The following is a 24,829-nucleotide window of genomic DNA, read 5'->3' on the forward strand; positions in this document are numbered from 1 at the left end:
CTGAATAAAGGCGCTTTAGTTTAAGTCAGGCAGAGGGGCAGGATTCTCTGAGGCAAACCATTCTGTATGATTAAATTAACTAAAGCAACAAAAAGCAACTCAAAGAAACAGTTCCAACATGGAGTCAGAATTGGCTTCCTCCCTGCAACATAACTGGTACACTTACTGCTATGCTCTAACACTTAGTATTAAATTCTTATGGATCTGTGGAATTTTTCATTTCAAAATGAGATTTGAGTAACCCTAGGCATACATTGCTTTGTGCCAGGCGTATACAAAATAAACATGGCACATCTTTCAACAAGATGAATCAGGGGTCAAAATCTAAGCATTTTAGTTGGAAAATCATTTAAAATGGTATTTTTTTAAATAAATCTAACATGACTATCTTATTTGAAATAGTGGAAATTCTGAATACATATTTTAAGATTATACACAAATATTCAAAATTTACTATTTGTAATAGGGTGCTGTAGCAGTCATAGTCTAAAGAGGAAAACAAACCACTTAACCTAAGCAGTACACTTCTTAGGTACTTGGGAACATGAAGAATAGTTAAGTTGAAGCCTTGACTAGCTAATGAATACTATAAAGACAAAGTATACTAATTTTATGAAAACTAATGGTTAAGCAGGTCCATACTGAATCAATGATTTCCTTGTAATAGATATAGAATAATGAGATTTTAATACACATACTCTTATTAGTAGTTATATAAATATTTATTTTCCCTATCTATTAATTTTAAAACATCTAGATTTCTTATAAGCCATATAATTTTCTGGACATAATAACTGTTCAATTAATGTTTGGGAAGTTAAAAACCATTCAAATGTAAGTTTTCATGAGTCTTTACTATATTTAGCTACAACTTTACCATCTGCACACATCTTAAATTACTTTATTGTAAGTTAGTACAGTTCAATTTGGGGATTAGAACTACATGTACATATGGGTGGAAAACTACTGGATGCAGATAAGTCAACAGAAATAATGGATTAAAATTAACCTCCTGTTTATAAGGAAGATAGCAGAAAAAATATAAACTGCAGAAGTAGAATCAAAGATTTAGTGGTCTGGGGCTATTTAGTATAAGAACAAGGGTCCCTAAGGGCACCACTGCAGAAACAGGGCTGTGAAATAAATGACAGCCTTAATGATGACCATGAATCATCAATAAAAATGTGATAGGTCTACATTATTTTCCATTTAATAAGACTGGATAATATATGTATTCTTTTTTGTTCAAGAGATGAAGTCTTTTTAAAAATGTAGTGATAAAAAACAATTTTTAATTGAATGAAAAGTTTACTTATGCAGAGCATCTCATTTCCCCACAAAGCCACATATATAAAATACCATTATGATAATTTTGCCACCCACCTCACTCAACAAAGCAGTGAATTTGTATTGCAGTAAAGAGAAGAAATGGTGCAGAAACACCCCTTAATGGCAAAGCTGTGGTTTTGCCAGGAGGAGGGAAAGAGACAGACTGGCAGAGCGGGTATCCTTTCCAGGATGCGCATTCTGCCAGTCTTGAGAAGAACACCCTCCTATAATGACAGGAAGATTCTGTCCTTGCATACTCCAAACAGCTGTTTCCCAGAAAGCAGGGGCCCAGGGGGCACGGGGAGGCTGCACAAAAGAAGACGCTAAATGAGCCTGGGTGTCACCAATAGACTCGTGTCACCAACTGCCTCTCCTAATTTCCTTGTCTATTCTAGTCAGTTTGATAAAGGACTTCTTTTACAGAATGAGAAAACTTAAAAAGCTACTAATGTGATGGATACAAAAACACACAGATACACACAGCCACAGAACCATGTTCACCGTCCCTGTAGCTGATTTTAGGGCCCAAGGTTCATGGCAATATCATAAACAGAGAGCTTTATGTGAGATAGCATATTAGTTTTCTATGGCTGTGGAACATAACTCCACAAATTTTCGTGGTTTTTAAAATGTCACAAATTTATGATCTTCAAGTTGTGGGTCAAGAGTTCAGACAGGCTTGGCTCTGATCTCTGCCTAAGAATCCACTTCCAAACTCATTCTGATTGTTCACAGAATTCATTTCCTTGTAGCCATGGAATAGAGGTCCCTGTTTCCTTGCCGGCCATCGGCCAAGGTCCACTTTCTACTTATAAAGTCGGTCTGATTTTTTTTTCTTGTGTGGTGCTTTCCATCCTAAAAGCAGTGACACTTAAATTCCTTCTCACACTTCAAATCTTTTTGCTTTCCTCTTCTGCTTTATTCTGCTACAGCAGGAGAAAACTCTCCTCCCTTCAGGGCTCCTGTGTTAAAACGGGCCCACCTTGATAATCCTGGGTATTCTATCTTAAGGCCAACTGTGCCACATAACATACTGTGTTCATGGAAATGCTATGTGATCATATCCGTAGGTTCCCAGGACTAGGACTGTAATTTCAGAAATTCTGCCAACCACAAATAGCTTTAGCATTTCAATAGCTAAACTTCCAGACAAGATACAGATATGTATGTCATATGACAAAACACATTACTTAGAGGTTGTTTTTTTTTGTTGTGGTTGTTAATGAAGCAGGAGAAAGGTGGGGAAAAGAAAAGACAAGAGGGAAAGAAATTTAAGACAGCAAAAATCAACTTTCTACCACCAGTATTCCAGATAAAAGGTAGAATATAAAAATAAGACACCAGTGGGAAACCCCAAGTTTAAAAAGGGCAGGTTGAATATACGTTTATCTCTGTTTCCTCTACTCCACTGAAATTACTTAAAAGAACAAAAGTGAATAAAAATGGTGTAAATCCACAAGGATGAAGAAGGCAGGAGAGGAGAAAGCAACCAACAATAAAGGGTAACAAAGTTTTGGAAGACGGAAAACAGGCTCATGGAACTGACTTAGCCATGTGGAAGACACTTAAATCTAGATGCCTCTAGAGGAGGATAAAGATCAGGAGAGGCCAATTCACTGTGTATTATTTAATTAAAAAATAGCACTCCATTTCTCCCCACAAGGCAGAAGTTGATAGCTTTTTGAAAGCAGGTAGGACTCCTCTTGGTAAGTAAATGTCTGATATGCCCTCAATTTGTTGAAATACATGCAACCCCATTAAATTAACAAGAGTGAATCTTTCACGAACATCCTAAATATTTCCACTATTTAGGAAAGGTCTATGTCCTCAGACTAATTTCTGCAATCTCAAGGTCAAGTCACTAGCTTGTCAATGACTTTCCAGTGAGTTCAGTGGAAGTCCCAGTTGACACTGATCAAAGCTGAAAGAAACAGGGCTGGCCCTGGGACCTGCACAAGGCTTCAGGGTTGTTTACCATACTGTGCAATTCTTAGAACCATGGGAAAACTTGCTAGTTCTCATTAGATCCCTTAGGACGTGGCATTTCTTATTCTGCAGCAATTTATTCAGATATACTTCAGAAGCAGTCTTTCCTTAGCTTCAGAACATTTTTATTTTGCCTTATGTCTTGGAAACATCTCTTAAAACACTAAAGAAACTGAAAGAGATGGGGAATAGAATGCAACCAACAGAAAACTGATGTTATAAAATACATGTTCAGTAGTTTCTTATTAAATCAGGAATATCTGAGTCAAATGTGAAAGCATGATGTCTCTGATGGATGCTGGGCAATAAAAGTAATCTTTTCTCTGAAGCTTGTGATGCGATGATGTTCCCTCACACATATGTACCCATACCTGCACTTGGGCTGGGTCCATACCCTTTCCTGGGTTTCCTCTGCTTTACCTCTATTGTTTCTACTCTTTGACTTTACTCTCTTTTTAGTTAAAAGCTAAATATTTACCGAGTCTTTTTTATATAATATACAAATCAGTCATTTTGGAAGGATGACCTATTGAAAGCTCAGTACCATAAAATCTAAATAAAATTTAGCAGTGACCTGGTCCTAGAACTTCTTAGTCACCCATCCATAGAATATGATCATAAGAACTCAGTGGGATCTAAATGAAATTGGGCTAAAGAAGATATATTTAAACATAAGCCAAGATACAGTAGCATCACTTTTTTCAGATTCCTGATTTTTATATCATCATGCACAATATGATTATGTCAACAACAAGATGAAGGGTTGGTGACTGATAAAATATCCAAGATTTAATAGATTTTGAGCAATTATGCAATTAGGAGTACTTTTTAATTCTAAGCTAGCAATTTCCAAAGCCCTTCAAATCAACCAGAATCAAAAAAAAAAAATTGCTTGAGTTTTCTTGTCATTTCTTCCATATAAGAAAGAGGAACACCAAATACAGGTAAAATATGATACAAAAACACTAGCTAATTTTTCATTCGTTTATATTGCTTTGTGTATAAAAAGGCAGTCAATGTATTTCTTGAATACTCCTTAAAATGTAAAGGTGCATCTTTTTGTTTTCCTTTTTATTTTATAAAGAATCCCACATGTACTAAAGACAGCTGTACAAAAGCAATTAATATCCATTAAATACTAATTATTTATTTATTGTAACTACCACAAATGTAGTGAAAAAGCAGCAACAAAAAATCTTTTAATAAAAGAATATGAATGCTCTAAAATTTCATTGAGTTATATTGTTCAGAATAATTGTATCTATTTCAGGGACCCAATATCAACTGTATCAACTCAACATGTGCATGAGTTTCAGCTTATTTTTTCAGTGGTGGTAGCAAACTGGCAGGGAATCTATATGCTTGACTCTCTTGAGTACTCTCTAACCTCACAGCATGCATGTGTGAGATGGTTAGTTTATATATATTTCCCAAGCATTATGACAATTTCATATTGTCTCTCAGTCTGCGGTATCATCTCTGGTTCTTTTGTATCTGCTAAAAATGGAGCTTGGGACTGTAATAGTCTTGACCTCGTGACAGATGTCTTAGGTAAACTTGGACTGGACAATTCATCTCTTGGGTATCATAACATATAAATTTGAGAGTAATTTATATCTACCTTCCCTTATTATATACTTCATATAATTCTTCATTTACTAGGCTCAGGGAGATATTCAGGTAGATTTACTTCCGAAATATGTAGTAAACATCGATCTGGTAAAGAATTTCAAAATACAAGCTTATAGAGTCAGAATAACATAGCAAAAAGGATATTACAGATCTTACACAGATCTGTGCCATAAACATAGTTGGCAGCAATTATGATCTTCCCTCACACAATTTGACATCTTTGCAGGGATTTATAATCCTGTGAACTGAAAATCACTCAGTCGTGTCCAACTCTTTGTGACCCCATGGACTGTACAGTCCATGGAATTCTCCAGGCCAAAATACTGGAGTGGGTAGCCTTTCCCTTCTCCAGCAGATCTTCCTAACCCAGGAATTGAAACCAGGCCTCCCACACTGCAGGAAGATTTTTTACCAGCTGAGCCACAAGGAAAGCCCAAATAAGTGAAAGCAGCTCAGTCGTGTCCAACTCTTTGTGACTCCACGGACTGTACAGTCCATGGAACTCTCTAGGCCAGAATACTGGAGTGGGTAGCCTTTCCCTTCTCCAGGGGATCTTCCTAACCCAGGGATTGAACCCAGGTCTCCCACTTTGCAGGTGGATTCTTTACCAGCTAAGCCACAAGGGAAGCCCTTTATAATCCTAGGTTGAATAAAACCCAAACAGAATCACTGTTTTAAATTAGTAAACTCCTAGTCATCTTTCCAAAATGTTCCTAGATATAAGGCCATTCCTCAGTCCCTACAGGCAGGATTTTTATCAGCCCCGTGGGTATTCATGGGTTTTAACTCACGGCTGTATGAAATTGTGATAGTGTTTTTGTCCCATAAGGCAAAGATCATATCTGTTTCACTTTAGCAACCCCAGAATCTAGCCACTGCTAAAATGCATCACATGATAAATGAATGAATAAACAAGTTGAAAACAAGTTGCCTTAGAAAAATCTGTCTACGCTTAAGATTTAAAGTACAAAAATATTAATATAACATCCCCACTTACCTAGGAAATAGAATAACCACAAAGACTCTAGATTTAATCACAAATTTTAAAATTGAGAATTTAAGTCTATAAATAGCTCTTGGCATTTTTATTCTTATCTTAAAAAGCAGACAGTTTATGTAATTCAGTGTAAATATACTGACATTTGCAATATGTATCAAAGAAATCAGCTCATATTTAGATGTTATTATAATTAGTACTTACCCATAGCCAATGATTCCCTTTGATTGAGTCACAAGTAAGGCCCCAATAGTCATATTCAGGACACTTTCTAGTAATCCAGTCTGTTGAGCAATGATAACCTGGTGAGCCAAATTCTGTAATTTGTTACTTGATAAAGATGGAATCAGTCCAGCGTTCCTTACTGTTGGCAGATCACCAATTTCAATGACCATCACTTTTGAGATCATTTCCATGGTGGGTAGGTCTCTATATGAGCTCATTTCTACCATGAGAGGTCTACGCTGACCTACTCGGTCATGACTGGTACAAGTCACAGTTGGGCAATTGCGCTTTCTCTTTGCTCTACTATCAGCCATGGCCTTTAAGGTTGCTTCATTTCCAGGCATCTGATGAATAAATCTGATTTGATCTTGGTTAATCTGCAAAAAGACAGTTAGTCTTTCAAGGATCACGATTTCCCAGCCTTTTTCTAGAACTGAAAACATCACATTGAGGGCCAAATGAATGGAAACACTTGACCGTATTTCAATGGGCTTCTCTCCTTGTAGGACAACATACAAGAGGTTATCTGTGATGCTGAAATAGTTGGAGCCAATAGACTCATTCAACAGTGAGGAAGTTGAATGAACTTGAGTAGGTGGAATGAATCTGTCTCCTGAGAAAACATATGGGCTCTGGAGTTCATGGTAGAATACAGCCAGGAGGAGCTTAGAGGTATTTTTGTTCCCCAATAGAAAAAAATGCAAAACATCAGGAGTCTGATCCACAAAGCAGACCTTGGTGATTTTCCTGGTGGGCACAATGGAATAGAAAGCAGATACCGACCTTGAAATGGAGCAGGGAGCACTGGCATTTATGCTACTAAAGGTGTCAACAAAACCGCTAGTCACAGACACAACTGGATACAACTTCTGCATTGCCCAAGTGGTATCAGCACTGTCGAGAATTAAGATCACTGGGTCAGTCTGTTTGCAGATATAGCCATTTATCAGGGGTCGGTAGGTGCATTTCTGCTCTTCTCTAAATGTACCTATAAAATAAAGGGGGAAAAAAAGTGACTTAAGAACTACAGTCTCCCAAAGATGATTTCCAATCCATCACGCTCACCATCACCTGTAACCTCAGGAAACATTTACTGAATATTCAAGTGTACTAGATACTGAGAATGCAACAAAGTCTTGGGAAAAACATGGAAAGATACATATATTAAATAACAGGTCCTACGGCTTAGTGGGTAAAGAATCCTCCTGCAGTGCAGGAGACAGAGGAGATGCAGGTTCAAAACCTGGGTCGGGAAGATTCCCTGGAGGAGGAAATGGCAACCCACTTCAGTATTCTTGCCCGGAAAATCCCATGGATAGAGGAGTCTGGCAGGCTATACAGTGCATGGGGCCGCAAAGAGTTGGACATGACTGAGCAAGCGGCATGCAGTATAATTTAAATGCATATGTTACATAAAATGTTATTTAAAGTTAATAATGTATATAATAGCTAAATGGTAAAAGTAAAGCAAAGTAATTAAGAAAAAGGAATAATCACTAAGGCCTCCAAAAATGGAAAAACAATAGATGAGAAGGAGGTAATAATATTTGAGTCAATGGGAAAGAGGTAGATAGATTGAGGTGGTTGGGACAGAAATTTTATGGGAAGTATATTAAAATTGCAAAGGTATATTGTGACCAGATTGTGAAAGAGTTTGGATGTCAGACTATATCATTTTATCAAACTTTTTTTTATCGCTAACATGAAGAAAAAAGAAATACAGAAGGAGGAAAAGAAGAAAGTAGTAATTTGGGAGAGTTGACATTAAATAGAGCTCAACTCCCTGGTGGCTCAGAGGGTAAAGAATCTACCTGCAATGCGGGAGACCTGGCTTCAATCCCTGGGTTGGAAAGATCCCCTGGAGGAGGGTATGGCAACCCATTCCAGTATTCTTTCCTGGAGAATTCCATGCACAGTGGAGCCTGGTGGGCTACAGTCCATAGGGTCACAGAGAGTCAGACACAACTGAGCGACTTAGCAGAGCATAACTTGAGTATGATTGCACGTGATGAAAGCATTTGAAGAGACAGCATTATTCACTATTCCCACCACTCCTAATATTTCTATGAGCCTAGAGTTTTTGTTCTGAATTCAAAAGTATATTTTATCTTCTAACAAAGAGTTCCTCTGACTTCAACTTAATAGTCACAAAAATGTATTGTTTCCTACATGTTTTAACTTGCCCTAGTGCATATTCATCTAAATAGCCTAAAGATTAAAACCAAAAAAAAAACCCCCAAATTATTACTAATGCAGGATGTACAGGGAACCTGTATAGCAAAGATTTACTGTAATAACATATAATGGAAAACAATTTCAAAAAATATATGTGTATATGTATAACTGAATCACCTTGCTGTGCACATGAAACATTGTAAGTCAACTATACTTCAATAAAATATATATATATAAAGAAAAGTAAGTATAACAGCAAAATTCAATGAAACCAACAACAAACAAACAAAAAACTTGGATGAAATAAGCCTAATTCTTGAAAACTGACACAAAACTGAAAATTCTAATTGTTTCACCTCTTAAACAAATTGAATTTGCTAAATTAAATGTCAAATTATTAATTTATGTATAGATTTAATTGTAAAAATTTTTAAATGGTCACCATTACATAGAGTGTGTTTGACTTATCTTCAGAAACATGGAAAAAGTATTAAGAAAATTAACTAATTGCATGACCTTAATAATCATGGAAGTTCTTCTTTGAGACTATGATACACCGATCTCTACTACTGTTATCCCCTTTTCAAATGAGACAGTTAGGTAGCCTTCCCTCATGGAAGATCTTTGAATCACTCCAGTTCCTCTTTTCTAAACCTACTGCTTACTTTCCTTCTTTTTAAACATTCTTTTCAGCCATGCTGATGCCATTGATGAATTGTTTACATTCTACCGAGCTTCGTGGATCTCTGACTTTTTTCTTTCTGCTTCTCATCCAGCAGTTACAAGGTATTTAAAAGTGACCTCTGTATATTGCTAAATTCTTGGAATTGTCCCTGAACAAAATACTTAGTCTCTTAGTTGATATGATTTTCAATCATTCTCTGCTACTAATTATATGTACTTTGATAAATTACATAAACACTAGGAACCAATGTTCTTAAGGGGTCATTTCTCAAGGCCTAAGACTGTATCTCATATTTCAGTTATCATAGGGCTTACTTAACATCCTGCGTCAAACACAGTAGAAACTCATTAACGTGTATTAGTTGATTGATACATAATGTCCTTTTCAAAACTCCTACTCTTCAAATAATTTATCTAGTTATAAGGTTATTATTCTGTAACTTGAATACAGTTTAAACCAACTCATCACAATAACGGAGTATACCACAAAAGTGTATTGAGAGAATTGTCCCTTGAATTAATGTTAATATTTGATAGCTCAATATCATGAGAGATCCAATTATTTCACATGAAACCTTAAGAGTGGAATTACAGTCGATGATAAGAATCTTCTCTTTTTGAATCAGGTAACTGATTTGTCCACAAAATAATTTCTGTTATGACAAAGCATTTTTTCTCAGCTTGTTCACTAATTCATTAAACAAGTGGAGGAAGGGCGTAAAGGCTTGGATAAGCCTATAAATGAAATCAGGGAAGACATGTTCTGGAGACATCTCCAGAAGGTACCAGTAGGTAGTATGTAGTGGTAGACCTGGGATAATGTCTGGGGCAAGCAGGAATCTTAAGGAAAACACATTGCATCTTTATACTCTGGCATGGAATATATACAGTGGCACGGAAACTATCAGAGGGGTCCTGAAGGTTTGCATACAATTTTGTCAACGGGAGACTCTGCTTAGTTGATTCAACAGGTTTTAGATGGTGGTTTTTCCATGGTTGTTGCAAATAATCTATAATGTTTCCTTGGGAGAGTTTCAGATAAAGAAATATCTGACAGGAAGTCCATAGACTCATAAGAGTGGTACCTGGAAGTGGGACAGAATCAAACAGGGACTAGAATGCCAAATGGTAGAAATGGCCCCACTTCAAAGATACCTCTAAGCTATAAGGCTGGTGATTCTTCCTTCTTTCTTTCCTCCCTCCATCCCTTATTTTCTTCCCTTCTTCTTTTCCTAACCACCTTTACCTAAAACTTATTGGCAAGTTTAATTATTCATAGTTTATAGACAGTAAAACTAACTCACAGAAATTATGATTCACACAATTACTTAGTAACAGTCGTGAGAAGAAGAACATCTTTAAACTTCTACCTATGCTTTTGGCAAAATAGAATGGAATCCAAATCATTCATTTGGGGATTGTATTTAGATGTGGTGTCAGCTGGGATGATTAACCCTTTAGGAGGCATATCGGGTGGCCAGGAGTTCTCTTTACACCGTCTATTGACAGAAAGGTTTTTGGTTCTCTTTACACAGCCTGTTGACAGAGAGATTTTTGGTTATTTGTCAAATCATGCATTTGTTGAGATTGCATTTGCTTTTTTCATATTACCGCTTGACCTGTAAAAAATTTTAGCATCCCTCAAGTATGAACATAGAGCCACAAATTTAACAAAGGCAACAGCCTAAAGATTATTGGCAAGTAAGTTTTAGTTTTATAGCCAAACTTGGAATCTTGGTGTTCATAAATGAGAAATTTCATTTTTATTTCTCCAAAACTTACCAATGACTAAAAGATGGTGGTTTATCAGTAGTTCACCACCCATTTTCCTATCTCATCTTCAGAATTAATCAATTCCAGTATTTTATTTTTGAGATGAGGCAAAAAATCAAGCACAGGAAAGCACCAGGGTTCCAAAGCTGCTAAGTGGATGTAGGTCTTTTTATTAAAATGGAATATAATATAATTTCTTTACAGTGTTGTATTTGTTTCTGCTATATAATGAAGAGTGAATTGGCTGTAAGTATACATAATTCCCCTCCCTCCTGCACCTCCCTTCCATCTCTCCCGTCCCACCCGTCTAAGTTATCACAGAGCACCAAGCTGCGCTCCCTGTGCTGTAGAGCACATTCCCACTAACTTCATTGTGGGACAGAACTGACATGAACCCCTTAGAGAAGAGCATGCATACAGCCAGATGCAGTCACATCCCCTCCAGCACTCACAGGGACAGTCCAGCTCCCTTTCTAAATAGCATTCCATCTTTTCTTTCCCTGGGTTTCTCTCTCCTGCCTCTTTCCATTAGTGAAGGATTTCATTTTGAGTGATGATTCTCTTTCTCACTTGTTTTTGTCTGTTCTTTTCCCACTTCTCCAAATGGCCTTATCTGCCAGTCACAATTTTTGTGGTCTGCAATTCTGATCACTTTTAAATGAAACCCATGCTGGCTTTGGTAATCATAATGTCATTTACAATTTACCACTAAACACGTTTATTCGGTTAGTAGCACGCTGGAGAAAGAGAACTCCATATGAACTCACCGTGAAAGGCCTAATCTGATTATTTCCTCATGAAAATCCAGGCAGGGGTGCTTGTAAGAAAGGCTAAGAGAAGAAGGGTGAAAAAAAAAAAAAAAAACCAAGGTCTGTCCACAGCTGACTTTCATAATCAATGTGAATAGATAAAGTGACCCAGTCTGTCAGGGGCAGCCAAACAGTCACCCCAGGGCATTCCTCTCCAGAAGGCAAGAATGGACAGGACTTAATAAATGCCGAGTGACCAGTGAGTGTCAGCTCAGCATCTGCTATTGCATTCAAGATGGACAAGACCGGTGATCAAGTCCAGAAGCTCCCCTCTAAGTGGAAAAAATTAGAATGAAGCAGGTTGTACATGTGTGTGCAGGTGTGCACACAAGCACTTGTTTTGTGTGTACTCTAACATCCTAAAACACACTACATACAACATACTCTGTCCACCTTTCCCTAGATTGGAAACCATAGACGGGAAAACCTAGAAAGGAAGGGTATTAGGTATGCCAGGCAGAGGAAGAGGCAGAGGAGAAAGTGGGTGAGTATGTATGTGAGTGTGTGTGTATGTGTGTGTGTGCACGCACAAGCGCATGTGCACACACACACACTCAGGTTGCTCCCAGGGTTCTAACAAATATTAACTTTGTGTCAATATTTGTCCTTCCTGTCGTGAAATGAGGATTTTCCACCTCATTTCACGTTTGAAAAGAAAATATGCCAAAGGGGTAGTCTTTGCTAGGAAAAAAAAAAAATTAAAAGAAAAGGAAAAAAAAAAAGAAACAACTCTATCCTTTATTTAGAAAAATGGATCAGAAGGAAAGAAAAAAGTATGTTTAAAATAAATGTTTTGACTCAAAGGCACATAGAATCTTTCCATCTTCCCCTTTTCAACAAAAGAGAGAAATTTATATGTTTGAAATTGAATGAAATACATCAACATTAATGATTTTTTTCCTCGAGGTTAACACCACCATTTCCCTCGATAATTTTTTAGCCATTTTGTGATAGATTTCACAATTCATGGTACACTAACGTATAGCAGATTTTGACAAAAACAAAATATATAATAATTCTCTTATTTTCAAGAAATGAAAAGAAATCATTTACAATTCTTTTCTGTCAAACACCATTTACACCTCATTATTTCTAATTTAACAAATATAAATGGCCACAGATCAAAAAAAGCGAAGACAGGTTGAATTTATCCCCATTTATAAACCCTCAGGCTATGAGGAGTAAAATTTCAAAATATCAAAGCCGTGTTCCTAAATATACAAAGGGAGTAACTGAAATCTTGCAAAGAAATATTAAAGAAGATACACAAATTGATTGCTTTAGAAATAATAGAGAAAAGCTGTCTATGTTTTTGAAATGGGGAATTCAAAATTAATAAATTATTTTTTTAAACCTCAAAAATAATGGGCATATGTTGCACTTGTAAAGTGAAGAGAAATTAAAAGTGATGTTCTTGTGAATAATGGATTCAATACAGATGACCAAAACACAACCTAGCTAATTTGGAATCTAGAATTATCAGTCTTAGAGTCTATTGTGTGATCACAATATGGTATATACTTGCACACATACCCACATAGATAGTTAAGATTACTATAAGAAAATGTAATTTGGGAAACTTAAATTTTAATGAACTGGAACATTCAATGTATTCCAAATTTAGGTCCTGAAGCTTCAAAATTAAGGCATTTGCAGGTTGCTTTGCATAAATTGCTAAGTGGTAGCATTTGGGAGCTGAGTCTCCTCTGGCATCATTTTCAGTGAGGAAGACAATCTAATAGCTCGTGGTTGGCATGGCAAAGTAACTCTGTATGCTCAGGAGTCAAGAGAGGGTAGAATAGAGATGCCCAAGTGTAAAGACAGCTCTGAAGGACTGAAGATATCGCACAGGCAGTATCTGTGGCAAGCTCTCAATGAAGCATAAACATCCATGGGGCTAACGGGCTAACAGACTTCAGGAGCTATGGATTCTATGATCTGTACCCATTATATGAGCAATCTCACCAAAGTTCTTGAACTTGGGTCTGTTTTCCATGGGAATAGATTTCCAAACTAATGTAAGAAAAATGGAAAACCACACAAGACCAACCGTTATATGAATGAAGCAAAGATGCTTGGAAGGCCTTCTGTGAAAGGTCTTTCTGTCTTTACTGAGTTTTCTTGGTGAGTATTTTGAAATATTTGTTCCCTTTGTAGAAAAAAGTGTTACTCTGATCAGGAGATAAAAGTAAGTGATGAAGTGGTGATGAGATGAGGGAGAGGATTAGGTAGTATCAAATAGCCCTTTCTTCTGAATCAACCATTTTTAAATAGAAAAGAAACCTCTTATTTTTGGTGATGAAAGTCCATTCAAACTCATTCTAGAGGACTATGTTATATGATTTCACTATGTGGAAATGTTTTTTTCTATATTTTCCTTGAAATAAGTGGCATAGAAAATATTTTTGCATTATTATTATTATGCTGATTCACTAAATACTGCACTGAAAACAGCCAAGGTAAATGCAAATTCAGGAAGTTCAGTCTTGGGGGCAAGAGATCGGGTTTTCCAGTTAGAGAAATCTGCATTGTGTCCTGGTTCTGCCACCTTCTAGCTGCAAAACAACAGGCAAATTACATAAGTATCCTCTCTCTGACTCAGTTCACTTCTCTGTAAATGTGATTGAGAATGGTTTCCAATCCATAGGCTGATGGACAGGGTCAAATGTAATGATGTATGTGCAGAGCCAGGAATGCAAGCATACATCTTAGTCGCTCAGTCATGTCTGATTCTTTGCAATCCCATGGCCTGTAGCCCAATAGGCTCCTCTGTCCTTGGGGATTCTCCAGACAAGAATACTGAAGTGGGTTGCCATGCCCTCCTCCAGGGGATCTTCCCACCCCAGGGATGAACCCAGGGCTCCCACACTGCAGGTGGATTCTTTACCATCTGAGTCACCAGGAAAGCCCATGAATACTGGAGTGGTAACCCTTCTTCAGGGATCTTCCTGACCCAGGAATCGAACCACGGTATCCTGCATTGCAGGTAGATTCTTTGCCAGCTGAGAGTCAGGTATGAACACGTGCTAACAATTCATTCATCATAATTTTAAAAGGAGTATTATTTAAAAATACTTTGCACTCTCCTTTTGCCTTTTTTGACACTATCCTCATCTCCAACTAATAGCATGTGCGTCATAGGAGTCTAAAACAGCCCTGTAAGTGTTGCAAGCATTCACAATAAAAGATGTTGAAAGAGATGAGTTAAAGGTGAAGAAAACACTAAAATGTGGACATGATTGTTCATTTTTAGAAAATATGGACCAGAAAAAAATATGCGTATACACACATTCATATGTGTGTGGATACACGCACACACACACGTGTGTCTCTAAGCAAGACACTTATTTTTTCCCACTAATCAAAAAATAAAACCTGCAAAATTCCAGCTGGTTTCCATTTCATCTTATCTTTACTGTTCCCTTCATCCCTTTTGTAATACTCTCCACCTCTATCCCACCTATTATCACTACCTCCTATTTCTTTTCTGTTAGCAAACCTTGCCTGCCAGCTTTGAACAAAGTGATGTCCATGTGTCAAAAAGGTAGGGACAGTCAACAGCCCTCTTTACAAATACAATTCGGGTACACTCCCTCCCCAGAATGATAAACTTATCACCTCTCCAGTCCTTGGTGTGGAGCTGAAGCAGTAATTCTGTCGAATGCCAAAACTGAAATGGATGCAGCCGTGCCATGCCCAGCGCTGAGCTGTGGGTGTAATGAGATTTGAATGGGAAACCCCGGACACAATAAATCTGCACCATATGTGACCGTTTCCTGTGTCAGTTCCTTTCTCATAACCAGTGGAGACTTTTTTCCCTCTCATGACCCCACACCACGACTCTGAAATCTTTCATGGCTGCTTATGGGCCGCAGGCTTTTTCCAGCAGTTGTATAAATAAATGAATTTGACAGCAAACATCATAACAGTTAGCAGTAATGTGTGTTCGCCACAAGTGCCTATACTGCTCAGTGGAGAAATGGCAGAGGAAACAGCTTGTTTTGTTACCTAAACAAAACTAGTTTCATTTGACAAGTGCTGAAAGAATTAGTCAAATAAACCTGAAATCCACTGGGACTATTTTTGCCAATTCCTCCTGCCAGTGAAATGTTCCCAGCATCTCAATGCCTATGATTCATGAGAGATAAATTGCACCCCGCCTCTTATTCTGAGATAAAGATCTGGGCTGGGAATACCAAACCTTTGGCAGATATTTTGTATTAATCTTTTTTGCAAGGTCAGACTGTCACGTGTGGGAACTCAAGTATGGCAGAGGGTTTTCAAGGAAGCTTGTGGGAGACAAACCAAGGACAGTTAAGGTCAGAGGGAAGAGACAAACAATGATGACCCAGTTCACTGAGTACCCATTGACTGACAGCAAAGAGTGCTTCCTTTTCTTTCACATTCCCTTCATTCTAGAAAGAAAAATATCTACAAAGAGACCATTACTGAAATAAATGGGGTTAACATGTCCCTTATCTCCACAGTCCCAATAAAGTGAAGTGGTCTCTCTTCAGTGAATCTGTGGTCAATTTAGATAAGCTCAAAAAGAGCACAGATTTTCCTCTATAAAATGGGTTAGTTGTTTATAAGTCCTTAAATTTTGCTGCTTCTCCACTGGCATCCCAGTGCTAATCCCCATGCTCCAGATGTGAAAGATGTTAGAGCAGAGTGAGTATTCTTACAAATGCTGGTTATTTATATGGATTCTGGTGCAAACTGCAGTGGTTCAAATTCTGACTCTGCTACTTATTCCTTGCGTGATATTAGGCAAGTAACAACTTCATCGTGCCTTAGTTTCCTCCTTTGCAAAGTGGGAAGAAAAATGGAATAGTTTCAAGCTCAAAAGGCAGATGTGACAATCTAATGCATTTTAAAAGGCTCAGAACAATGCTTGGGACATAATAAGTGGTATTATCATCATTATTATTATTTTTCCAAACAAAGAGACTTAGAAAGTAGTCTCTTTAGAAACACTAAAGCCTTTCTCCGTGACAACTTGACATTGACATTTAATCTGAGAAATGAAATTTTGAAACATAGCACACCTTGAAGTCAATGACAATTAATTTCAAGGTATAGTACCACACCACTTTACATAAAAATATCATCTGGACCTTGGACATAGTTCTTTTAGATGTAGGCTACTCTTTTTAAGTGGTCCTCTTTGTCATGGTCAAGTAATCTTTGCTTTTAGGATCTTCTCATATTCAACATAAATATCACTGAATAGGAGGATGAAATTTTAGGACTATCACCAGCTCATGGATCCTGGTTCAAGCGCCTGCTTTGCTGTTTTGTTTTTTTGGTTTTTTTTTTAATCTTTTTGAAATGTAATTATTAACATGGATTACAAAGTGTTCTGCTGTCTGATAATGTGCAAAAATGCCCTAAAATTATAGAAGTTATGGATTATAATCAACATGAGCAGATATTGTCATGTGCAGAGAGTTAGCTACCTATATAATAGATTCCCAGTATCTCTGTTTTAACTGACAGATCTGCCTGAGTATACATTTCTCTATATCTAGTCAAACACTTCCTATGGAGAAAAGTCAGATATATTAATGAGTTGAATTGTGTAAAAATAAATGGACTCATTACATTTTGCTCTTAGAGCAGTAAGTACCAATAAAACTTGAAAGAGGTGAGTCGACTGAAGGCATGGAACCATTCAACTTTATAAAATAATGGTGAAACAGGAGAGGCAAAGTGGGGTTGTCTTGTGATTTAGGAAAGGAGGTGGGTATGCTAGAAACAAATACATAAAGTGACATCATCTTGTGGTCCAATGGGTTTGAGTGAGGCTCCATCTACAGTAGAATGAACTGAAAACCTTTCTGTCACTGTTCGCTATGACCAGACTGCGCTGAGACAGCTGGAGACTTCTCAAAAACTGATCTGCAAGACAATGACTTGTCCCCTAGGCAACTTCACCACTGAAAAATGCCATCTAAAATGCCTCTTGCTCCTCCCAAATTCCTTCCCAAGATGTTTCAGGGTACATAAGCTGATTCACTTTAGGATCCCCACAGGTGAATGTACATGGCCCCAAGGCTGCATAAACAGAGCTGAGCAGCATCCTTTTTGATTGACTGGCCACTTCCACCTCCTCTTAAAGAGAAAATGAACATGGCACCGTGTAAAGTCTGATTTTCTGATTTAAGGATAAAACTGAGGGGACAGAGAAACTTTCAAAGAACTGTAGGTGGGACTTCCTGGTGGACCAGTGGCTAGGACTCGGTGCTCCCAACGCAGGGGTCTCAGATTTAATCCCTGATCAGGGAACTAGATTCCCACATGCTGCAACCAAGACCCAGAATAGTCAAATAAATAAATTTTTTTTTAAAGATTTTCATTTAAAACAGTAAATAATTAAAGACCTGTAGGTTTAATCAAGCAAGTCTGTGGAACTATGAAAATAATCACTCAACTAATTCTTCATCATTTTCCACGTATATGTGTGAACATATGTAAAGTCTAGGCTTATTTCAGGAGGCAACAGGCTTGTACTTCCCTATGCTCTCTTGGTCAAGTAGAATCATTAGTCATTAGTCATTGGGCAGGGGCCTCTCCCATGGCTCAGCAGTAAAGAAACTGCCTGCAGTGCAGGAGATCCAGGTTAGATACCCCGGTCGGGAAAATCCCCTGGAGAAGGGAATGGAACCCACTTAGTATTCTCCCCAGGGAAATCCCATGGACAGAGAAGCCTGGTGGGCTACAGTCCACGGGGTCTCAAAAGAGTCAGACGTGACTTAGTGACTCAACAAAAACAATCATTTCGCAGAGGTACCAAGTGTCCCTTTGGAGCTATACAACTTAATTAAAAGAATTGGCAAACTACAGGCCATAGGCCAAATCTAGCCCACTGGCTATTGTTGTAAATAAAGTTTTATTGGAACACAGCCCATGCTCATTTGTATATGCATTATAAACTATTGTAAACTCTGATTGTGCACTGTAATAACAGACTTGAGTCATTGTAACAAGAAACTCTATGACCTGCGAAGTTGAAAATATTTACTATCAGGCCCTTTACAGAATATGTTTGCCAACCCCTGCTCTAAGAGTTCCAAGTTTGTCTCTAAGATTGACCAGCAAAGTACAAGAATAAAGCTGATTTCTCAGACTGGGTCTCTGCCAACCAAAGATATATAAGAAGTGTCAGCAAAAAATAAACCTTTGTGTTTTTTGAGGTACTAAGATTTGCAGGGTGTATCCACCCTACTCTGATGGATACAGCATCTTTGCTATTCTCATACATATCCTTTTCTCTGAGAATACATAATATATCCAGCTTTAGGGAAGGGAACAAAGAACATGAAGAGAAGCTTTTTGTTTGTTCGTTTGGTCTTCAGGAGATAGGATGAGGACATGAAATGTTCGAATTCTCAGTTAACATTTGGACTAGAACTTTTCCCTCTAAATAAAAAGATTCTCCAGATAATTAATCATAATTTTTGCTTCTATTAATAACACATCAGAATCAATCGTCTCTGCTAACACTCCTTGAAAAAGTAGTCCCATGAATCTCTGCAAATTTGCTTTCTTTGCCATAAAATTTCCTCAATATACTGCACACAGAAGGTTATTAATGTCATTAGGGGGAAAGATGTCCATAAGTCCACAAGTGAAATGCTCAAGTCTTTCAGAATGAGTTCTTGCATTTGGGCTTTGGCAGTTTTAATATGGGTGAAAAATGTATACAGCTGGCCCAACTTGCACACTTCGCTGTGCCTAGTTCTTCTATTTTGGAAGAAAAAAAAAAAAGGTCCACTTGTGGGACAGGAAACAACATGGTCTTTTCAGCTTCACAGAAGGACGAGTGGAGTGGACAGCCTGCTGCTGCCACTCTTTGGAAGCAGAAAGTGATGAATTCAACTTGAAAGTATCATGTTCCTTGTGTCAGATGTTGAAAGGAAAGCCAAGGGGAATCTTGCCAGCACTGTGACTGGATGGATAGAGATACCGGGGTGAAATGTCAATGGCATTGACATTTTCTTCCTATTCCCTGTGACCTTTGACAATAGACAGAGCAGACCACCGTGAACCTCAGTTTCCCTCTTATGCATGCAAAAGAACATACATGAATATTGCTCTCCAGGGAGATGGCATAATCAATGAGTGCACTAACATCCAGGAAACACGCCAGGGAAAGTTGTCTGAGGAAGGAGGCAGCTACTCAAGCAACCTGCCCACTGAGGGCAATAAACAGGGACAGGAGGGAGAGCGGGTGGGAAGCATGATCAGGTTAACCAGACATTTCCCAGTCACCCGAACAAATAATTTGTTAGGATTCTTAAAAATAAGATACCTCCAAGTCATCTTTTCCTTCTGAAAACTGGTACAACACAGGTCAGCAAGGTGAAGGGGTTTTAAGAACATTTTTGAATTCAATTTTGACTAATAAAACACATCTAGACTATTGGGATGCTCAATTGGCAGCAAAATTCAGACAGAAAAAAATAGTAAAAGACATTTTTTTACTACCGATATATAATAGTAGATACACACTGCTATATGAAATAGACAACAACACAGATTTACTGTAGAGCATAGGAAATTATGGGCTTCCCTTGTGGCTCAGTTGGTAAATATATTTGATATCTTACAATAACCAATAATAGAAAATAATCAGAAAAAATATAGATATACACATACATAGATGTATAATCAAATCACTTTGCTATACATCTGAAACAGAATATCTTTAACACAATATTGTAAATCAACTTTACTTCAATTAAAAAAAAAAACTGAAATTTTAATGTCCTCCCTTTAAATTCTATCCTTCCGCTTGCGTGCCCTATCTTGGAAAAAAAATCAGACAGAGTGGCTTATTTATAGCAAACACTTTATACAAAATGAGAGACAAAAAAAGCAGCTTTTAAAGCTATAAAAACAAGTACCGCAAAAAAGATTGACAGGACTTTCCTAGTGGTACAGAGGGTATGAACCCACCTGATAATGCAGGGGACACAGGTTTAATCCCTGGTATGGGAAGATCCCACATGCCTCGGAGCAACAAAACCTATGTGCCACAAATAATGAGCCTGTGCTCTAGAACACGGGAGCCATAACTACTGAAGCCCACATGTCCAGATCCTGTGCTCGGAGGAAAGGGAAGGCACTGCAATGAGAAGCTCAGGCACCAAAAATAAAATAAATAAATAAATCACATAAAAAGATCTATAAATGCCAACGGACACTGTATACAAGCTTAACATGAAAAGGGTAACAGATTAAGCAAAATTTTAATTACACACCATCATATACCATCATATATAAGATTTCAAAATTACAAGCAGTTGCTACTATGGTTTGCACGTAAGGATTTGGACAAAGTCTAAAAAAGTGTAGAATCAGGAACTTGACAGCCATCCTGGGCATTATCTTATCATCTTGGGTTTTTATAAAGTCTGGGGGCACTTTGGTGACAGGAAGGGAAAACAGAAAAAAGAGTTTCATTTTCTAGTTCTTTTGTTATATAGTTCTGATATTTAAGCACTGATTTAACCCTAGCTTTTGTCATTATCCTGATAGGATTTAGACTTTGGGAACATCACAGCTAACAAAAAAGGGAGAGACACAGTGCTCGCCTTCAGAGGACTGAAGTAGTCAAGTTTCAGGTCTTCCTCTTTAGATGCAGTGAGCTCTTTTAGAGCTTGTGAGCAGCGTGAATACAGGTATCAGCCCCACTTCCTCTTGGTGTGACTCCCTCCCTCCCCATACACACTCATGCCTGACACCCACAGAAGGAAGAATCAGCAAAACTTCCTGAGCATGTACTGCCTGCCAGGTCCTGAGAGTCATTCTCGCGTGCTAAGTCGCTTCAGTCGTGTCAGACTTATTGCGACCCTATGGACTCTAGCCCTCCAGGCTCCTCTGTCCCTGAGATTCTCCAGGCAAGAATACTGGAGTGGGCTGCCATGCCCTCCTCCAGGGCATCTTTCTGACCCAAGGATCAAACCTGCGTCTCTTATGTCTCCTGAATTGGTAGGCAGGTTCTCTATCACTAGCACCACCTGGGAAGCCCGTGAGAGTCATTCAACATGTCGTATTTTATTTAATCGTCACAACAAATGTAGAGGTATGTTTTTATTGCTTACATTTTCCAAATAAGGAAATTGGACCTGAAGGACTATGAAACGGCAAAGTCAGACTTTAGAAGCGGCCCAGATCCCTGAGTCACTACCAGGAGCCACCCACTCTTCTCAGGCCGATATTTGAATGGACAAAAAGTTTTCCTTTTGTTAAAACATTGAGATTGGGGGGTTTTCTGTTAACTGGAGTTAATCACTCTGCCCTACCAAATGTTCATGCTTTACCTTAGTAAATGAAGTCAATTTTAAAAGTGAATCAAGATGCAGAGGCAAAGAACAAACAAGGTTAAGATCCCAGTTGGTTTAGAAGCAATAGTAAAAGGAAACGCCGAAGGCCTTGACTCTCTGACCGAGACTGTATCTATCATTTAAGGAGGCTCCATATAATAACAGTTTAATAATAATAAATAATATTTATATTTAATAATAATAGCATGGCTCTCCTGCTCTTGCAAGTTCACAGAGACTGGCTATAGATGACTTCTGCTCTCCTAGGTGATTTCCACTTGGTAACTGGCTCAAAACTAACACGGGGGCACTTAAAGATAGCTAAGGATTCAGAAGCTTCACTACCATCTGGAATACAAGAGTTCCAGCAGCATCCTACAGCCAAGAAAGAAAGTCAGAAGCTACAAGCAGCTAGTGTGAACTTTGAAGAAAGTTTGGCAAAAGGGCAAGAGCATATTTTTAATTCCTAAAGGATAGTTCATGTGCTTTCCATTGGACCTGCTCTGTGTCAAAGGCCAATTTCCACTCATTATGATACACTCAGTTAGTTATATGAATATTATGATTAGACACATTCACACACTGGGTCGAAAGCAAAAGTAGACCGTATCCATCACTGGGGAGTTTATCATTACACCAACTACAAAATTCTTTTTGTTTGGATTCAAGGCTGATTTCCCCTGAAATACAGGATTTTCCAGATAAAACTAGCCACTGGTCTTTCAGGAATGGTTTTCCAGGTTAATAAGAGCTGCCTCCTGGGAAAATATTACACCCCATAATGCACCTGGTCCACCCTTTGGTGCCATTCAAATTGTTAGGGGTAAGAGTGGGAGAATTCCTTCCTGTCCTCTGAGACGATCATTTTATGCCCCAAAGCTTCAACCTCGTTATTCTTATCTTAAGGCATAATTTCAATGTTATTATTGGTCATAAAATTAACCAGATTTTCTTCTCTTTACTTTTCCTCTTCAGCATTTGACTCCCTGACCTTCCTCAACCCCAAAGCCTATGGACTTATTATGCACTAAGTGTAGAAGTATTTCCTTTTATTTGCTTTAAATTTTCCCACTGTTCATTTCATTGAGAGCATGCTTGTTTTCATATTAGGAAATGGGGTAAAGAAAAAGAAAAAGAATTCCTACTACTCCTTTGAAATGTGGAAATGTTTGCTCTTGTCTCCAATGATTCTAAAACTTTCACTTTTCCTCACCATCCAGAGCTTCTACTCTGCAACCTGTAGGCACATGGTTAACCTGATAAAGCAAGATTCTTTGCCAGTTACCCCACTGTACTCTGTGCAAACTTCACCTCATTATTTTCCAAACCAATTTCTTCGTTCTAACTAACTGACACTGGCAAAAAGATTTCCCTCCAAAGGCTGGCATCCATCTGTAGCAGTGGCTGCCAAAATATTATCTTAGGAAAGACAATGAGATGATAAAAGGTGTCATTAGAAAAGGTGTTGCGATAGATCAGTAGTCTCCTGGGGTAAGGGGTGAAGCTACAGTATTTCCTCAACAAAATTTATCCTCAGTACAAATACCACTCCACCTGCTATGCAAACACCTTACATTTACCTGAGCTTCCACGTTCACAGAGCCAGAGTTTCATCCATATTCCACGCACTATCCAGAATTCTATTCAAATTCCATTATGCCAATCCACATCTTTTTAAGCTTCTAAAACTATTTCCTTAATACTCTTTTGTGCTGATCACTGGCTGGCAAAATGTCTTCCATCATTTACTCTAAAGTTGAAAACCACTGACTGACAAGAATCATCAGAGACTGGCTCTAAGATTGTGTTGTTCCAGAGGGATGGTCACTTTGGCTGTTACCACTTAAATCCTACTTTCCTGAATTCAGAAAGGCAGTAGAGACTTAGGGTGAAAAACCCTTTGAACAACTGATCCATGCTCCTCTTGTCAAGACGTATGACTGTCCCTCTACTTTATATGGGAAGAGAATTAGACTTTGGAATCTTTCAAACCACACCAAAAGCTGGACTTCTTTGCAGAAATAAAAAAACAAGGTGCCTTATGTCTGACCTCATCTTCTGATCATCTTCCTCTCTGTCTCTCTGCTCAGACCATCCACCCTCTTCAGGTCCTCCGACAAGGCAATCTCTCCGCTCCTCTCCCAGACTAGTCATGTGACCCATTTCTATACCTTTTTTTTTTACTTTGCTCACATTTCCCCCTCCATGAAGCCCACCTTGATCATGCTATCCTCACACATGCTCTCGTTGCCTCTTATGATGTTCTGCATTTTAACATTTTGTCTGTGGCATTTCTCACTTCCTAACTTAGTAGATAATTCACATATCCTTTACAGGGATCATTTAGTATCTTGTCTATGGAAAGTAAGCTCCATAAAGGCAAGAATCTTACTCTCATTTTACACTTATGTAACTCGACTGGGGCTTCCTAGGTGGCTTAGTGGTAAAGAATCCACCTGCCAATGCAGGAGATGTGGGTTCAATCCCTGGGTTGGGAAGATCCCCTTAAGGAGGAAATGGCAATCCATTCCAGTATTCTTGCCTGGGAAATCCCATGGACAGAGTAGCCTGGTGGGCTATAGTCCATAGGGTCACAAAGAGTCAGACACAACTTAGCAACTAAACAAGAAACCCAACTAACATCTCAGTCCAAAGATCTTGCTAGAACCTGATGTTATTTGTGTTATCTGTAAAACAAGTAGTGGGTGAGCTTATGAATGAATAAATCAGTCAAGGCTCAATTTGGTAATATCCAAAGTGACCCTGAAATTATTTTAATATTTTCAAACTATGTGAATTAATACCCAAAACAGTTTAAATCAGAACGCAGAGGGTAACGAAACTCTCAGTCTGAGTTCTACAAATATGGCCTTGAGGGCCATCCACTT

At 38.2% G+C, this 24,829-nt stretch overlaps 1 protein-coding gene across 1 annotated transcript in view; it reads right to left on the minus strand.

The window, feature by feature from the left end:
* Positions 1–24,829, minus strand: part of PKHD1 (PKHD1, fibrocystin/polyductin) — a 443,492-nt gene that overhangs the window by 38,420 nt on the left and 380,243 nt on the right. The window contains 1 exon segment of the mRNA XM_027525460.1: positions 6,149–7,157. Within this exon segment, the coding sequence (XP_027381261.1) occupies positions 6,149–7,157 (1,009 nt within the window).

The sequence above is a fragment of the Bos indicus x Bos taurus genome, chromosome 23, assembly GCF_003369695.1.
Source record: "Bos indicus x Bos taurus breed Angus x Brahman F1 hybrid chromosome 23, Bos_hybrid_MaternalHap_v2.0, whole genome shotgun sequence".
Classification (NCBI taxonomy): domain Eukaryota; kingdom Metazoa; phylum Chordata; class Mammalia; order Artiodactyla; family Bovidae; genus Bos; species Bos indicus x Bos taurus.